General features: G+C 39.8%; 1 protein-coding gene across 1 annotated transcript in view; it reads left to right on the top strand.

Annotated features, from left to right (window-relative positions):
• LOC142383707 (DNA topoisomerase I, mitochondrial) overlaps nucleotides 1-18,924 on the top strand; it is a 40,551-nt gene that overhangs the window by 16,244 nt on the left and 5,383 nt on the right. The window contains exons 11-14 of the mRNA XM_075469365.1: nucleotides 3,826-3,970; nucleotides 6,661-6,804; nucleotides 7,073-7,258; nucleotides 11,472-11,540. Of these exons, the coding sequence (XP_075325480.1) occupies nucleotides 3,826-3,970; nucleotides 6,661-6,804; nucleotides 7,073-7,258; nucleotides 11,472-11,540 (544 nt within the window). The remainder of the gene's footprint in view (nucleotides 1-3,825; nucleotides 3,971-6,660; nucleotides 6,805-7,072; nucleotides 7,259-11,471; nucleotides 11,541-18,924) is intronic.

Below are 18,924 nucleotides of genomic sequence, written 5' to 3' on the forward strand. Positions count from 1 at the left end.
CCCTACTTAAATTTGCAAATCATATTTAAATGAGCCCTGCACCTGCGATTCCCCTCTGTGTACGGTCAGAAAATAAAGAAAAAAGAATGAATAAGACGGTAAAAAAGAAGAACTTCACAGAAAGCAAGATGTCGGTGCTACTTTCTGAAGTGGAGGCCCAAAAAAATGTGTTCTTTGGCACGCTGTGTCCTCCGGCATAAGCAGCAAACGCAAGAGGAGTGGGTGGGAGCAGTGTTGCCAAAAAAAAATCACAAGAAGTCGCTATTGGCTCTCTGAAAAGTCGCTAGAAGTCGCTAGATTGCGTCATGACGTCATAAGTGACGTAACCACGCCCATATTATATATTTCGCTCCTACCCGAGCCGAAATCAGCCGGCCTGAATACCTGTTGCCTTTTATCATAGGGAAAGCCATTACGATAAAAAGGTGCTTTTGTTTTGAAAACAGGAAGTGAACCTACCCTCGTTGTAGCTAGCTTGAAACTGCTGTTTTGACAGGAAATGCCGGTATGCCGGGTTGCCGCCGTCCTGCAGTGCTTCTGTCTCGGCTTGTATGGTGTCGCGGGGCAACTGATTTGTCACTCACAAAACAAGTTAAATTGTCGCTAGATTCAGCCAGATTGAGCCCGAAAGTCGCTAAATCGCTAGATTATTTTTTTTGTCGCCAGAGATGGCCAAAAGTCGCTAAATCTAGCGACAAAGTCGCTAAATTGGCAACACTAGGTGGGAGAGCCTGAGGCTGTTAAAGCTGCCGTCGGCAACTTTTTTTTAGTCATATTAGCTTGAACTGTCATGGGATTCTGGAAGTAGAATATTAAATAGGCTGTTTAGGAAAAATCCCGAATTCTGTAGCTCCCTCTAAAGCCTGTAATCGTGCTTGCAAAAATCGAGCGCTCCCGGCTGTTTTTAACCAATAACGTTAGGGTGGAGGAATCCTACCTGTCAATCACAGCTTGTGCACACGCTGCTGAGCGTGAGTCTGCCCCAGCTTGTGTGCGCTCACACTGGTGTGAACTCACGTGCACAACCTCGTCCACAGAGGGGGAGGGGTTTGGGGGACGATTTGGAGCTTGTTAGAGTTTGGGGGAGGGACCTGAAAGTTGTATCAGTTCGAATTTTCCGACTTTAGACTCGCAATTTTGAAAACCTGCCGACGGCAGCTTTAATGCTGTGGGGTCTGAGAAGCCTCACAAGCAGAGGTGAAGAAGAAGTGGTCCAAGATTAAGGTGGATGTGAAGCGGAGAGTGGCTGCCCACCGCTGCAGTGTGGCCAAAACAGGCGGGTGGGGGGGTGACCGACTCTGTTTGAACAGAGAGTCCGCGCAACAATGGGTGACACTGCTCTTTGCCCACAGAGACGATCAGGGGCTTGTTAGAAAGATCTTAAGCTGAAGTTTAACCAGCAAAAAACAGCAAGAAACTAACTTTAACCACCAACTATGATGCTGTGAAGACGGGATAGAAACTGGGGGCGCACATGCTCAATGCGTGTCACGGGGAATAATATTAGGACAATTACACGAATAAAGTTACTCACCAAGAAGCCACCCATCACGCACAGTGCCACCTTGTAATCTGTTCCCAACGATGCTGTTACTCAGAATGTATGAATCGTGCATTGAACCAGGCCACCTCGCCACAATGTTGGTTAATTGCATTTACGCATCACATATGATCTTACATCGATCGAATGAAAATGTTCCCTGTTAACACACAAATTCATCATGTGATTGCGCTTTAATAGCAATGTGTGCGCAGTCGATAGCCCGATTACAAAACCGGCTCTCGCTTCAAATTGAGCTTTAATGTTGGCCTGTTGGGAATTTGATATACGTGGCTGAGATGCGGATAATTCTGTCCCACACGGCTGGCATGGCTCGGCTCGGCTCAGGGTAGACTGGCACAGTCACAATCGATTGGCCAGCTCCCCCTGGGATGCCCCGGTTGCTATAGGAACCCCAGTGTGCACATCACCTGTGAGCACAAGCAGCGCATGGCTCCTCGCTGTGTTGCGCTCCAACGCCGGCCGCAGTTTTGCGCACAGTTCCAGGAGGATTTCCCTCAAAACTCAGTCGCCATCATGTGCCAGCTAATCCTCTCTGTAGTGAACACACGCTCTCTTCGAATTGCACCATTTGCAAAATCTTCTAATACTGCTGAAGCAGCCATTGTTTTTAATGGTATGCATTGCACCACTTTGCGCTGCTTTTATATCCACTCGTGTAATTGCAGACACATGGGTGCGTTCATTGTTTATCAGTATTAATTGTTTGTCTCAGATGTGCACATCATAGTCTGAGGACTAATTGTTTTCACATTTATTTATTATAACAGTTTCCCAACATCACCTTAGGTGTCGCCAAAGAATAAGCAGCTGTAGAAAAGTGCGTACGCCAGCCCTGAAACTGCCGTGAGGCACCGCACATTTCCACGGTCATTTCACTCTTGATACATCTGATCGTTGACGTGAAAAGGTGCGTACGCCACTATTTTGTGCGTATGGTTGTACATGAGGCCCCAGCTCTCTTGAAGCAGTTTTTCTCAACCTGGGAGTTTAGTTTGTTTTTAAAGACCTACCCATTTTTGCATGTTTGGCACCATGTTAGCATTAGCCAGTTTCTGTCAGCAGGTGAGATTCTCACTCTAGCTATGGACTTATCTTATCCAAATGAAGCCAGAACACAGGAAACTGTCATTAAACTCCTTTTCTGTGGTTGTTTTTCTTGTCCAGTGGGTAGCTATCATTCTTCATGTGATAGTAAACCATTATTCCATCTCAGACTGGAGCCTCTTTCAAATATGCCTTTTCAGGCCAGATATGATGCACCTTTGTTGCACATCATTACGTGTGAAAGTACAGAAGAGGACTAACCGGGAGTCCAAGTTGATCTGCTACGAATACACTTCTGAGCTGGCAACGGAGGTAGTAACAGAAGTGTGGTTACACTTCAAGCGTGTATTGTGGAACTTGCCACACCAACTAATGAAGCTGTCATCATTCAGCTTGATGTGTGTAAAGCTAATGAAGTGAGGCTGATGTGTGAATTTTGAACAGCAACGGGTTAACGAAGATGTTTTTTTTGGCGCTGATGAGGTGCTACCTATGTGTAAAAGAGGCTTTAGTTTCTTGTTGGCTGTCAGCAGGTGTCACACTGCACAAACATTTGTTTGTGCACAGAGCTTATGTAGTAAATCCAAACTTAATTCTTTTTGCAGTTATATTTTGCAATTTTTATATGATGATGTACTCCAGTGGGCCTCACTGGCATGCCACTGTACAGGCTTTGGAAATACTGCTTTAGATCTCTTTATTTCCTGTTTCATATATGTGCGATTCTTTCCAGTGCAATCAAGACAGATCTGATATCGGCAATATGTTGGCTAAACCGTAATTTAGATTTGGATACCCTAATTGAATTACCATTGTTGTGTCTAAAGCAGGTCTTTCTACTCTTAGAACAGCATCTATCCAGTGGAAAAAAGTACTCCAGGGATTCTTTTTTATTTTACTGGAAGTGGTTTCCAGGTTTTAATGGTAACTGAGCACAATTTCACAGAGCACTGGCAGGATTTTTTTTTAATTCAAATTTGCTCCATGTTATTAAATTGCAGCTGTTAAGTGATTGCCCGTAACCATGTTCTCACGCAGTAGGGGTCCAGTTGGGTAGGTTTATTTATTATTTATTTTTCTGTTTATATTCCAACCTATCATCATGGCCACACTGCAGTGGCTCTCAGACCCCCCCGGGGAGCCTGCTCTTAGTTTGAGAACCACTATTCTTCTGACTGCTTGTATGCATACTTTCTGACATGCTCTCTTACTGGCAGAGAATCCCGTGTTCCTGTACCGCCTGCTGGTCACCACTGGAAGGAAGTACGACATGACAATACTGTGACATGGCTGGCCAGCTGGAATGAAAACATCCAGGGCTCCTTTAAATACATCATGCTCAACGCAAACTCAAAACTCAAGGTAGTCCGTCTACTATGCACATGGAAAATAATGCCTAGGTTTGTATTGGCATAAATGTTGTCAGACATTGCAACCACCTCCATTGTTTCATGTGTTGCCTGTTCTGTGGCAGTTAGTGATTGCTAGCCTTACAATTGAAAAGGAAAAATGAAAATATAGACAGAACACTTTGAAATGACCTGCTTTTTCTGTATTAAGTGGACATTGAGTTTTTTTTCTTTGTCACGTGTTGAAGAACAGTGTGGGCTGAAATTGCTAAACCATAAACAATTATAATCTCTCCACTTCTTTTCATTCACCAAACCTGTTAAACAGTCATTGTTCTTGTGGACTTTCAAACTCAAAGAATGCTTCAGCTCCACATTTTTTTCTGGACTATCCAGTGGGCCTGGCCCTTTTTAATCATTCTTATATCTGGGCATGTCGGCCCATTCCTTTAGGTTCTATTAGTACGTTTACTTTGACTTTTTGGGTCATTGTTCTTGTTCAGCCTCCTAAAACCAGACAGGAAGCTTGTATCTCTTCTTCGTATCTGAGTGCCCTGCCTCCCATTTTCCTTTGTAAGCTTTAGGAATCACAAGTTGGCCTGCAGCAAAGTGCTTTATTAGGCTAAATTGCTGCAGTGATGCTTGGTCATTAAGGATTTTGTATGTGAGGATTGGCAGTTTAAATTCTGTTCTGGATTTTAAAAGCAGTATGTAGAGAGAAGCTAAAACTGCAGCCAATACACTCTTTGTTGCTTGTTCCTGATCTCTTTAGTTTGTTTCTTTCATAAGATACCTTGAAATAACTAGCTGCATGTGTGCCTAGACCGTATCGAACCCTGATACTTTCTCCAGTGCTCTGCTTACATGTTAGACTACAATGGGCTTTTTACATGATATCCGTTACTATGTTCCCTAAACATGTAGCATATATACACTAGTAAAGTATTTTCTTAAATGATGAAAACATTATCCGGACCACTTGCATTATCTTATAAAATTACTCTTTGTACTGTTACAAGTCTTCATTCTGTAGGAACATAAGTATTATGTAATTTAAAACATAAGTATTATGTAATTTGAGGTCTGGTCAATTCTTCGCCTCTTTGTTGTGTTTCAAGATGTTATTGAGCAGTGTGGTCGTGTTGAAGTAGCATTCAAATGGATGCAAGAACACATGGTTTGCTGCAAAATATAGCATTGTGTGCATTGAGGTGAATTAAGTGGTTACCTTTACTATTCAGTGGTAGTAAGTCAGTCGGTTTGTATCTGCACCACAATCTGGGTTTTGTTGGCTTGCAGTGCAACTTTTAAGCACAGAATTGAACTGGAACTCTGACTGATTTCACCTGCGAAGACTTGCTTACAGATCTTGGAGCACTGTTGCATCTGTGAATTGAAGTCATCTGAGTTTATGTGACCTAGAGCTAAATATTTAAAAAATCTGGAGACAGTGGAGTTGGAGAGAAGTTCACTTGCTGGATGTCGACTGCTGAAGTCTCATCCCTGCTTGAGGCTAGTGGCTCATAGTTGGATTTAACTGCATAACATGCACATATCTGTATCTGTTTTACTGTCTTTTCAGGCAAATAACCTGTTATACACGGATACAATTTTCTACCTGGGTAACTATTTATTTACACCGTACGCATGTCTGTGTGTTTATTTACATGCCTGACATGAGACCCTTTTATGGTAGATGTATTTGTTGTATATAGCCTGTGTATACTCTTATCTTTCTTATGCTGCTGTAATGTGTGAACTTCTCTGATGTTGGATAAATTAAATCTATTTGATCTAATCCTAGACAAAACTGTCTGTTACCAAGGATTGTGGTTTATATAGTATTATCTGGTGTTGACAAGAGCTGAAAACGCTGGCCATAAAAAAAGGCTTATCTCTAGTTCTGCTCAACCGTTTTTAATTCTGAAACTGATGGTGTCTGGGAGCGCGGTGCTAAATTTGTGGGAACCTCTGACGGGAATTCAAAGCATTTCATAAGCTTGTCTTTTTCAGTAACAGCTCTTTGGGATAAGCTTCACATCTTCTCATTGCTCAAAAGTAATTGCCCGCTTACTGCTTTGGACACACAGAGCTGATTTATCCAATTGTTGGTTTGAAAAAATATAAAACAAAAAATCAAAATGTCAACACTTTCTCAGCAAATTGTTGATTTTTTTTTTTTTTTTTTTTTTTTTTTTTTTTTTTTTTTTTTTAAATATTTAAAAGGTGACTGTCACTTTAACGAAAATTAAAATGGATTATTTGTAATGTATTGGCCTATAAACTTGTGATTTCTTTTCTTCCTCTCAATTCTCACCTCCTTGCTTGGTCCCCTCTACTCTTTCCATCTTTCATGTGGAAAGGTTAATTTATTCCACAGTTTGTCTCCATGACAATATGAGTGTGTATTGACTGATGATGGGTTTAATTGTATCTCGGTTGCAGAATTTTGTCATTAAAGTTGTGTGTCTTTGTGTTTCACCCTGCATTCATGTAATTATTAACATATTGAATGTTTTGATTTGAAGCTTTTCAACAGCAGATTACCTTTTGTTATCATGCTGTCACTTGAGTTTAAGTCATGTTTACCGTTATCCTTTCCTCCATTCATTATCCTTGACGCTCACCCCCTCTGTGGTAATCTTACTTCCTCTTTTTGTCTTTTTTTTTTCTTCTTCTTCTACTTGTTTTCTTCACAAACAGGGAGAGAAGGATTGGGAGAAATATGAAATTGCTCGGAAACTGAAGTCCTGTGTGGACGACATCCGTAACGAGTACCTAAAGGATTTCAAGTCCAAAGAGATGGTCACACGCCAGAGAGCAGTGGCCCTGTACTTCATAGACAAGGTCTGGTTTTAGGTTATTTCACAAGTGTCAGTATTGAAATAACAGATTGATTATGTGATCGCTTGTGGCTCATTCCAAAGACTTACAATTTTGATTTGTTGTGTTCCCTCTACAATTCTTCATGTGAGAATATGTGTATATTCAAAGGTCATCTCATCTTTATGATGTATGTTTTTCTGTGAATTGCGGGGCATGACTGATGAAATTGCAGGGTGTGTATTGGTGTTTAATGTGTGTGACAATCTCTGCGTCTTACGATTTGAAAAAGCTGGCATTGAGAGCTGGTAATGAGAAAGAGGAGGGAGAGACGGCGGACACAGTCGGCTGCTGCTCGCTACGTGTCGAGCACATCACCCTACACGACCATCTGGACGATAACGAGTATGTGGTGGAATTCGACTTCCTGGGTAAAGACTCCATTCGCTACTACAACAAGGTCCCTGTCATGAAAAAGGTAAAAGAAGAATATCCGTACGGACTGACACTTCTACATCTGTATTTTCCCCCTTCCTGATACAGTCAATACAAGAAAAATGTGTCCATTCTCATTAGGACAGAACATTAGGAAAAGAAGTTCACTGTGACACAAAACCAATACATTTCATTGTAATAATCTAGGTTTTGTACTTTGGATTGTGGCAGAGAGCCTGCAGAGAGGCTTTCTTCCTTGAATGTTAACATGCACAGAGGGATCTGACAATCATCCATAATAATTGAGGATTGGAGCCCTGGGTTGCGATGGTTTAGTAGTTCATCCTTTACAATAGTTGAATAGCTGACCTCCTGCTCCAGTCAGCTTCTCTTTAATTTCTGCTCTGCAGACATTTGAATGCTATAGAAATTTTTTCATCCGTGTTGCGTGAATGCACCACGGTCCTTGGCTTTTGTCCGTGCCTTTTGTCTGACCAGACATAATATGAAACCTTAGGGTGTAATCTTGTCTTGACTTGTGATGAAATTTCAACTGAACTAACATTTTCTACGTTGCCTTGTATCCTTAAATTTTTTTTTTTTTTTTTTACTCTGTCTAGGCTAATAATCGCTAAAGGTCATCAAAACTACTCGTGAAAAGGCAACATGTTAAATTTGAATGGCATCGGCAGGAATAACCATATATATTTTAGTTCCTTCAAAGTGTCAAGCTTAATAAACTTTTAATCTTACGTTGCCTGCAGTGCAGGTCAAAAACTCAAGCCGGCCATACAAATATCACATCACAGTAGTTTGTTCTGCCTTTGTAAAGCCATTTAGAGCCACATGTGCTTCCAATAATAAGTTAAATGAACTCTGAAAGCTATTCAAGGCTTGTTTTAATGGTATAAAGACTGACAGGAACACTGTTGACAACTACTCGGTGCTTTCCCCAGTGCTTTGAATCTTTCATAGTTCACTGTACAAGTTAATATCTTGTTGCTGGGGTTCAAATTCTACTTTGTTTTTGATGAAGAAAATATATTAAACTTTTGTGTGAGACCTCCGGAGCAAAATCACTCAGTGTCACTGAATTGAAAATGGGAACAAAAGTAATGTGGAGGCATCCATGTTGTAATGGTTTTCAGATTACACTATTTAACATTGCTGTGCTCACGAAGCAGGCATACAGCAAGTCAGTTGTATGGTCTATCGTCATTCATCTCAGTCGCTTTGATTGGCTTTAGTTTACTGCTTTGCAATATTAAATTATGCAAAACCATTTTTTGAAAGGCTTCCTAATCATAAACTTCATTTAAAGGATGAATGAAGCTATCTTGAAGGGGGTTAATTGGTTATAGAGACCAAAACATGGTTGTGAAGTTGTGTGTCGGTGTTGTGAAGTTGTCTGGCATTGGCTTCACTTTTAATCGCCAGAGTTTTCTGTTAGTTTTCATTATTTTGTTTCCACAGCCTGGACTAATGCATATACATGGGGTGATACAATAAATGAAGAGAGTACAATGATGGATTAACCAGTTCTAAAATAGAAAAAAACTAAATATGTATGGAAACTTTTTTTGGTTTTAGAATATTGTTAAGTTGTCCGCAGTCTGTCAAACAGCTGCCACGTTTATTTGTGTCTGTATGTATGCAAATTTAAATTTCCAACCCCTCCTCTGGTGTCAACCCATGCTATCTTTTATTCCAGAGATGGGGAAAGAAATGTTAACACCTGACAGCCAAAGTGTTTTGTTTCTTGGCAGAACATATAATTATTCAAATGAGTGCATTCAAAAGCATCGCATTAGCCAGAATTAATTAGTCTCTGCATATTTTAGCATCATCAATTTCCTGGCAAATCAACGTGATTGCTGCTAAATGTCACTTGGAATAAAATAGAACAGGAAAGGATGGAAGGAATTTTGTATTTCTAACCTTTGGAGATATCTAGCACCATTGAAACCAACACCAATCAGCCACAACATTAATACCTCTGGAGAAGTGAATACACTAATCATCTAATTACAGTTCAAATTTCTTACAGGAAAACCTTATCTGTTTTTATCTATTTGGATGTTATTTTGACATGTACCACTCACTTAAACATTGCTGTAGACCATAAAATACTTTGGATGGTGACTGTACTGCTTGATGGCACTTCCGTCTCCATCAGGTAATTGACCAAAGCGCACCTCAAACTGCTCTGGAACATTACGCAGAACCCTGCCAACAGGGCATATCCTGTGTCCATACACTGATGATGATATGTAAATACCAAGGTTTACCACATATACAGTTTCTCCTTTTTTTTTATTTTTTTTTATTATTGAGACAGCATGGGTGACTACTGGAAATAGATACAGATGTGGTTAGGCCTAAAAAAAAAATTTTTTGGTTCCGGTTTCCGACCGACCCTGTCAATTTACGTGCGACCCAAATTATTTTATGAGCTTGGGGAAGAAAAAAGAACACAAATACTTTTTTTTTTTTTAATGCAAACTATAATTGCGTTTTTGTACAGCACCTCTTCATCCTGTACAAGGATGAGCGCATGCTCTCGTGAAAACAACGACTTCATGTGAGATCTGCATGCAGACTGGATCGGTAGCGCGTGTTATATGGTTGCGGGAGAAAGATGGATAAATGCGTGGTCTCCATTGTTTCTCCATGCAATAGCGTGACAAACAAAATTGTAAGATTGGGTAGGAAATCTTTCAAAAATGTCCTTGAAGAAGTCAAGCAGTGCACTTGTTCATTTGTGTCGGCAGCCGGTGTTCAGTTGATTTCTCCTACTTGTCGAGAATTGCTACTTTGCGGTTTTGCGCATGCGCCGAGCCGATTTTCTAAGTTTCGTTTTCACGCCCATAATGTTTTGCAAAAGATAAGATATTTTTCATATCATACTATCATTATCATTTTTATGAATATATATATATATATATATATATATATATATATATATATATATAAAAAAAATTCAATTGTTTTGTGTTAGGCAGAATAGTAGAAGCAGGCAGTAATGTTGGACAAAAGGGCTATGAGTCACAGAACACCAGAGTGACACTTTAACTAAACTATTACATTTATTTATGAAATATTGCTTGAGATGTCTTCAATGCCAATGGTCCAGGTTGTATCGACTACATATGTTGTTCATATAAAAATGTGTGTGTGTAACATGCTGGGAGTATCCATTGCTGCTGTAATAAAAAATAAAAATAAAATAAAAAAAAATCTACCTATCACTCGCTGCCACTGGAAAAAAAAATAAAATAAATTCCCTACCTACCAACGACATCAACTGACAACCAACAGGAACCAAACTTTTTTTTTTTTTTTTTTTTTTTTTTTAGGCCTTATAGGGTGAAACGGGCAACGCATGCCATGGATTCACAGTGATGTTTGTCTTGTGTGAACTGTAATTGATCGAAAATGAGTAAGAAGGAAACAAATGAGTGAATGATCAGCAGGACCTACATTTTTCTTGCGTCTCTTTGACTGTGCCCATTACATACCTACATACGTGTGTGTCTCTGTGTTTACGTACCAGAACATATTGTACCGTTTATTCAGTATACCCTTGGACTTCCATACTAAACGCATTCACCTAGAAACATCAGTTGACTTATGTAGTTGGGAATGTATAAAACTTTTACAATACGTTAGACTAACAGCCCAAAAGCCTTTACTTTTTATATTTGTAGTTCCAATAACACAATTAACATACAAATTAGCCAGTAAATCTGTGTGTTTTATAAAAGAAACACATCTGCAGCTGTTAATTGGTATCTTGCATATTTCACTGGTTTATTTGGAGAACTGATGCATCTGGAACCCACAGAGTCCCTGGAAATGTCAAATGCAATTTTGGTAATTTCCCCTCCTCTGGCCCTGCTGTGTAATGGACAAATGGAGTCAGGCTACAAACACACAGCCACACATTGCAGTTTTATATCTTTGTCTGCGCTGTAATGCATGTAATGTAATGTGCAGGTTATGGGTAATTTTATGGTTACGGTTATGAATTACTGTTATTTCAACTTTAAAAACTTTTGAATTGATTTCCTCTCTGTTTTAGATTTTAGTTTTTTTTTTGTCCTGTCGAAAGACTTCTGAACAATCTGTGCAATAACCAATTTTGAAAATGGTTAGCCTCCGGTTGGGTTGAGACTAGACCAGCAAATGTTCATTTTTATTACTTCCAACCATAACCATAAAGTAATTTGATCCAATTTATTGATCTATCTTTTCAGGTTTTTAAGAATCTTAAACTTTTCCTGGAGAACAAGGAACCTGGAGATGAACTCTTTGACCGTCTTAATGTGAGTGCCTCTGTTTCTGCTTGAATTTGTTTCTCTTGAGGTGTTCAATAACATATAGTTAATAATTGACAATGTGTGCATTTCATTTTGGTGACAAAAGAAATGAACTGGTTGAAAGATGCCTGGCTGTAAATGTGTTTTGAATAATTGCTAACTTAGTGTAGATCAGCCTGGGCTGTAGTCAAGACCACCTTTTGTCGAGTCCAAGACAAGTCCAAGACCAGGACCGGTCGAGACCAAGTCAAGACCGAGTCCAAATAGGTTCAAGTCCAAGACGAGACCGAGTCCAAAAGACTAGAGTCCGAGTCAAGACCGAGTCCAGGACAGAAAAGAACAAGTTGTATGCATGACAGTATAAAGTCAATCATTTTGGATTATTATTTGTTGATCTAAAAGCAAAAATAGTGTCAAAACACTCAGGATTTGTAAGTATAACCATTCCCCTTGATATCACATAATCTAATCTAAAGAAAACAGAATGATATAAGGTGATGCCTATAGTTAACTGATACAAACACCAACCCACTACTATTACCACTGCTAGGTACTAGTACTGATCATTTGAGCAACTAAATTACAATATAGCTTCACTCCAGACATAGACAAGAATGACCAGTATTACCAGTGTACTCCTATGGTTGGTTTATGCCTTCCCTGGAAAAACAATATTGTATCATTTTGTTATTTAGATGTGTGCTAATGAGAAAGGCATCTATTTTCAGAAAACATTAAAGTTTGGTTAAATAACAATAAACAGAGTGCAATTTAAAATGTTATTTTTATTTCCGAACAAAGTGCAGACGTTTGTTTACGGAGGACACACACACACACACACACACAGATTGCACTCAAAGAATAAAATCAATTTTAACTCTTTCGGTGCCATTGACGTCTATAGACGTCAATTTAAAAAAAAAAAACGTTGACTGGTTAACTCATTGGCTACCAAAGACGTCTATAGACGTCAATTGCGTTTTTTTAACGGAGCGGGCTGGGGGACAATCTAGCGGAGTTTGTCACTAAATCTTAGGCTTGTAAACACTAAACAGAGAATGTACTGGCAAAATTACCCGCAAGGTGGCAGCAGTGCCACTTTGCACAAAAAAAAAGCTTGTTTTCTCCGTTTTTTTGGTCAAACAGCTGTTTTTGGTGAAACCAACCTATGTTCTACTGTCTATTACTAAAGGACTGAAAATGGTAGAAACAAACTTTTTTTTCCTGATGAAAGAAGAGAGTCTACTCTTTCGTTTGGTAATTTCGGTGTGTACATAGTCATAAGACACACTTTTCTGTGGGTCTTAGAAAATCAGTCAAAATACTGTAAAACACTTGGCAGTATGGGTCTCTCTGAACTGAAAATGGCTGGCAGCCAATGAGTTAACAGTGGTATACTTCAATACCTTGAAGCTTCAATACAAAGTCTAACAAGAAAAACAAATCTGAGTAAATTATCGACAAACTTTTAGTTGCAAACAGAATGCAATACTCTAAAATTTGTTGATGATTAACTCAGATTTGTTTTTCTTATAAGTGAGGTAAGTAAAACTACTAATGTGAATGTGTTGTGCCACCAACCATGCTGATGGTAATTATTTTGTCACCCTTTGTCAACTCAGTGGCCTCAGCAAACGGTCTAAGAATCTGTGTAAGTTCTCTACACTGGGCCCATTCACGTGAGCTAAGGACAACATTCTCAAAGTCCACTGAGCACATCTGAATTAGTGCAGTATGATCCAATTCAATGACTTGCAAATTCCACCTTGTGACATTTGAGACTGGAATGCTCTTACCATTTTCAAAAACAGCCTCAAACCGATCCTTAAAGACCGTGCTACTATGCAGCAGACTGGCAAGTTTGGCTATTTTTGAGAGTGCCCGGGACATCGCTTTTACTTCCTTCATCCCATCCCCGATAACCAGTTGAAGACTGTGGGCAAATCAGGATAGCCGTTGACGGGAACCAAGAAGAAAGTCCAGCTGTTCCCCAACCATGTCCTCCTCATCCTCACTGTCATCCTCACTGTCATCTGAGTGGTCTACCATGATGACCTTGAATGCCTTTTTCATGTTCGCTGCATTGTCAGTGATGATAAAATCTACCTTGTCACTGATATTGTAGTCATCCAGTATCTCATCAAAGGCAGCTGAAGTGTTTTCAGAGCTGTGACGCCCTTTGAATCTTCTGCAGTCGAGCAGGTAGGCCTTCAGAGTGTACCCACTGGCTGAAGAGTCGAGAACATGAGCTGTGACTCCCAGGTAAGATCTCATTGTGCGGTCTGACCATATATCAGCAGTAACAGAGATGGATTTCTGCTCTACCAGACTGGACTTGATGCACTCTTTCACTCTCATCACCAGTTGAGGTATCTCTTTGCTAGTTATGGTTGCTCTGGAGATTGGGGTGTACCTTTGATCCATGGTGTGTAGAAAATGTCGGAAATGTTTATTTTCCACGATTGATAGAGGTAGACGGCAGCCGATGATCAGGTCTTGGATGATTGTTTGGTTGATAGCCTGCTGCCTTGATGAACAAGCATTGTAAACTTGAACTTGCAATGGTCGCTGCTGAAATGAATCAATCCTTGGCTGTGAATCCCCCTGTTGAAGTCCTTGGCGATACTCCTCCAGCCTGGAGATGGAAATACAAAAGCATCTTTAAGTTTGGTGGTGGAACAGAAAGGCAGATATTATAAGCTTTACTTAAAGATAAGTGAAATCTGTATCCCGAATCATTTATACATGTCCATACTGAGAAAAACTAAATAAAGTTCTGTCTGAATTGTCAAACTATTAGCCTAGTAAATGGCTTTCTTTGTTTATTAAATGTTTTAAGAAACTGAGAGGGCATTCAAAGCTGTGTCCAGACACTGACATGAAGGGAGAGCCATATTTGCAGCAATATTTTAGTGTTTATCTTAAGTCTGTCTCAAAAAAGGTTACAGTAGACTTTTTTCTGACTGGACGTATTAAAAAATGTCTGTTTTCTTACAGAGGAAATTCTGTACACACAGAAAATATACCAGACATAAGTTTTAAATTAAAATAGAATTGCTAGAATTTTGTGGGCGGGATGATTATTTTTATCTTAAATATAGCATGTACTCAAAAATGTTATTTGCGGCGCCCTTAGGTAGTCTTTCAATTGAGATCGTAGCCACTCTCACTCCCTCAAAAGTCAAATTCTATTAAATGCATGTGGCCTGACATACAGTTTATTACGATCAGATCACACAGTACAACATGTTAACAACAAAGTTATGTTACATACTCAGTTATATAAATTAACAAGCAACTCGGCAATATATATTAACTTTGCTCCGTTTCATTTTCAGAGACGTGCAGCCAGGGCATGCTTGCGCCTCCTGCTAGTTAGAGTAATGTCAGTAGCTGGCTGTTGCTAAGCCTCTCAATCTAAAACTGAGGAAATCATCGCCAATGTCAGATATTATTAACATTACCAAAATGAACCACCTTTCACGCAAATATGACACACACACAGCTACCACCATACAGTATCGAACTTATAACTTTAGGGCTGACTTAAAGTTCGGAGTAGATTCACCCTAGGGTCATTTGAACCGTGACATCCAGCCAAGTAGCCCACCCGAAGTTTTTCCGATATTGGCTGAACATCAGCCGAGTTACTGAGTTATCCCGAATAGCTTAGTACAAGCGCTGGCAGTATCTCCAAAATTACCACACTAAAATCACATGCCATGACACCAAACTTCTACAGTAGTACAAATATGGTCTGTACTCACAAAACAATGCATTTGGAAGTTTGTACATAGTCCAGGAGTTTATTATTATCAACACAAGCCTAATAGCTTACGTCACTTCCTTGATCTGGGAGCTTCAAAGTAAGATGAGGGTTGATCTACTACTGTAGACAACAAAGTATATGCTATATTCTACATGAATTTTTATGTTGTAGAGTTGTGAATTTATTTTATCAATGGAGAAATTGAGCAGCCTTGCTTTTGTTGTCAAGCTATTCGGGATAACTCAGTAACTCGGCTGATGTTCGGCCAAGATCGGAAAAACTTTGGGTGGGCTACTTGGCTGGATGTCATGGTTCAAATAACCCTAGGGTGAATCTACTCCGAACCATCACTTTAACCTGATGCAACGTTTACTTTACCTTACGTTTACTTTACCCTAAGTTAACGTTAACGTAAACGCTCGAGCGTTTGTGTAGCTGCTACCCTTTGTAACACAAGTACAGCATCACACAACCACAAATGTAATTCACGACAACCAATCGCTTATTCCACATTCACAATCGTTAGATTTTTTTTTATATCTCATGAAACCAGTAATACCAGACGTACAGTAAGTGATAACTATGTCCAAAAACACATTACTTTGGCTTATCTTCCGCTATGTTAGCTAACACATAGCCTAGCCTATGAGGCTAAGCACCGCCTAGCTCTGCAGTTAACTTACCGAGATGAATGATGCCTCTGCAGGTGTCTCACGAAGTTTGATGTTGTGCCAGATGTCTCCGAGATTGTCGATTTGCAGAATCTGCAATCTGCCCTGTGTTTTTTCTTAAGTGCTGAGCTGAGAAATTCTTTATGATTAGTGAAACCAAATTTTACGATAGCGGAATTGGCCGACATCTTCTCACTGTGTGTGTGAAGGATAAGAACGTTGGCAAGGCTCAGATGCAGGGCGCGCGAAAATAAACTGGTGTGATTGGTTATCAAGTGGTTACTTGTTTTCCCTTGAATATTGTAACAAAATAAAGACGCCTGGACTTGGTCGAGACCAAGAACCATATTTGGCAAGACCAGTGACCGAGACAAGTCCAAGTCAAATACCAGCGAGTCCGAGACAAGTCCGAGACCATAAAAAAACGGTCTCGACTCCAAGACCGGACTCGAGTTCTACAGCCCTGAGATCAGCTGAGCTTCAGTACTCGGTTGTGTAAAAACTTCTCAGAGTGAGAAACTTCTCTGAAGTGTGTAATTTTTGAGTAAAGGAGCCGAAAAAAAATGGTAAAAGCAAAATAGAATTGCATTTAAAAAAAATAATAATAATAATTATTTTTCATGGACAGAAAACCACAGTGAAGGAAAAGCAGGGACTAAAGTGTAAATTGTAAGATGAGACTGAATGAGGATGAGCTGTTGGTGTGTAGAGATGAAAGGGCTAAAATGAGGTAACCGGAGGTGAGGAGCAGTGAGGAATATTAGAAGTGGGGGATACTGAAAGCAGGAAAGTACTTTCAAAAGAGAGGGGATGGATTCTTGCAGATAAAAATGAAACTGTGCAAATGAAAATTTGAGCCAACATGCTGGGTGGATGAATTTCCACACAGAAAATCTGGCATCTTCTCAGCCGCTTCTCTAGCTGCAGGCAGCAAGGCCACACAGAATGCAGCGACACATGGATAGTCCACCACAGACGATGCTTAGTTTCTGAGGCTGTACTCCGTTATTAAAAAGCCACATTATTTGTCTATTTGTGACAATAACCCAGGTTAACAAGTTGTTCTTGTGAATTAGTTATTGCAGCTTGTTGTAGTGTAAACCAGGCTTCTCTTGCTGGAACTTGGAGCCTGATGGCTTTGGGTTAATTTATCAATTGATTGAAAAAGCATTGTTTTGCGACACCCCGACAGGAGTCAAGGTTGTAGGGTGGGGACAACAGATGAGTGGCTGCTCTGGAGTAATGTGTCTAATGACATGAAGAGAGAAAGGATGCAGACAAAAAAAAATCACGTGTAGCAGAGAGCCAGCCATGTGTTGGTGTGTGTCGACTGACAGATGGGAAAAGAGATGCAACACAGTTAAGAATTTGAGGTTAAGATGGAGAAACTGAGCAATTGAAGGAGGGAGTGTGGTGCCCCATTTCTGCTTTCCGATGTGTCAGGAAATGTCAGCATGTTGGAGGTGGAATGGTAATGGCTGCTTATGGCAGACCTGATTGACACCCGGACAGGCCAGGACACAGAAAAAGGAGGAGGAGGATGGAGAAGGAAGATGAAGCAGTTGAATGTGACACCAAGTTCCTTATGAGTCTCTTTCTCCCCACATTTCTGTGTCATTTCATTTCCCCTCCATTGAATTGGATCTAGTCTTAGCAAGGTAGCCATTCATCTGATGAATATATAAACTGACCCTGACAACCGGGGTTAACAGGAGAAGGTGGCCAAAAAAAAGTTTAAACCGGTCAAAGAGGGATGGCACCGGGGAGACTCTACAGTCAGTTAGCTGCATCAAAGTTGCATGGTGTAACATTAGGACAATTTATGCCATGTAGCACTACAGTAGCTTTAAGGGAAAAAAAACCAAACACTGGCTCTGGAACAGAGCTTTTCCACTTTTTTTGCAGCCAGTGTGAGGGGTTAGATGGGGGTATTCAGTTGGTTGCAATGTGTACTGCTAGATGTCGCCACATCCTACATATTAGACCTTTTAGGCCAAGAAGAAGAGGAAGATGTGGAAATGGAGGGGGAGGACGATGTGTGAAAATGAACTGTGTGTGCTAGTGTAGTCAACCAACCTCAAAACAGATGGTGGAAGATGCTGGTATACAAAAACAAAATAAAAGGCTATAATCAGGAGAAAGGAACCATTTTGTGCAGGATGACTCAAAGTTGCTCATTGAAAAAATTTTAAATCAAGGAGCTACAGGCTGTATTATCTGATGTCTCTGTAAACAAACTAGTAATTATGATGTGGAGTTAGCAATACTTTAAGGTCTTGTTGTTTCCCGTCCCAAACCAGAAAGCCATGTGAAAACACTGCTGTCAGAATTGGAAGGTGTAATTAAGACAACAAGTATACACTTTGTGTGCGTGTTGGAAAAGGGAGTTTCAGATGGCTGTGCTCAGTTTTAAACCAACTGATACTTTTAACACTTTAAAGTTACAATTAGTTGGTATTAATCTATTTTTATTGGCATTTTGAATTAAGTGCATTTAATATAGATTAATAAATAACTAAAACCAATAAATCATTGTGACTTTCCATGCTTCCTGACCATTTCTGTTCCACCTGGTAAGCAAAGTAGTAGAAATGCATCTTAACTCATTGGCTGCCAGCCATTTTCAGTGCAGAGACCCATACTGCCAAGTGTTTTACAGTATTTTGACTGATTTTCCAAGACCCACAGAAAAGTGTGTCTTATGACTATGTACACACTGAAATTACCAAACGAAAGAGTAGACTCTCTTCTTTCATCAGGAAAAAAAAGTTTGTTTCTACCATTTTCAGTCCTTTAGTAATAGACAGTAGAACATAGGTTGGTTTCATCAAAAACAGCTGTTTGACCAAAAAACGGAGAAAACAATCTTTTTTTTTTTTTTTTTTTTTTGTGCAAAGTGGCACTGCTGCCACCTTGCGGGTAATTTTGCCAGTATATTCTCTGTTTAGTG

Source organism: Odontesthes bonariensis, chromosome 7, assembly GCF_027942865.1.
Source record: "Odontesthes bonariensis isolate fOdoBon6 chromosome 7, fOdoBon6.hap1, whole genome shotgun sequence".
NCBI lineage: Eukaryota > Metazoa > Chordata > Actinopteri > Atheriniformes > Atherinopsidae > Odontesthes > Odontesthes bonariensis.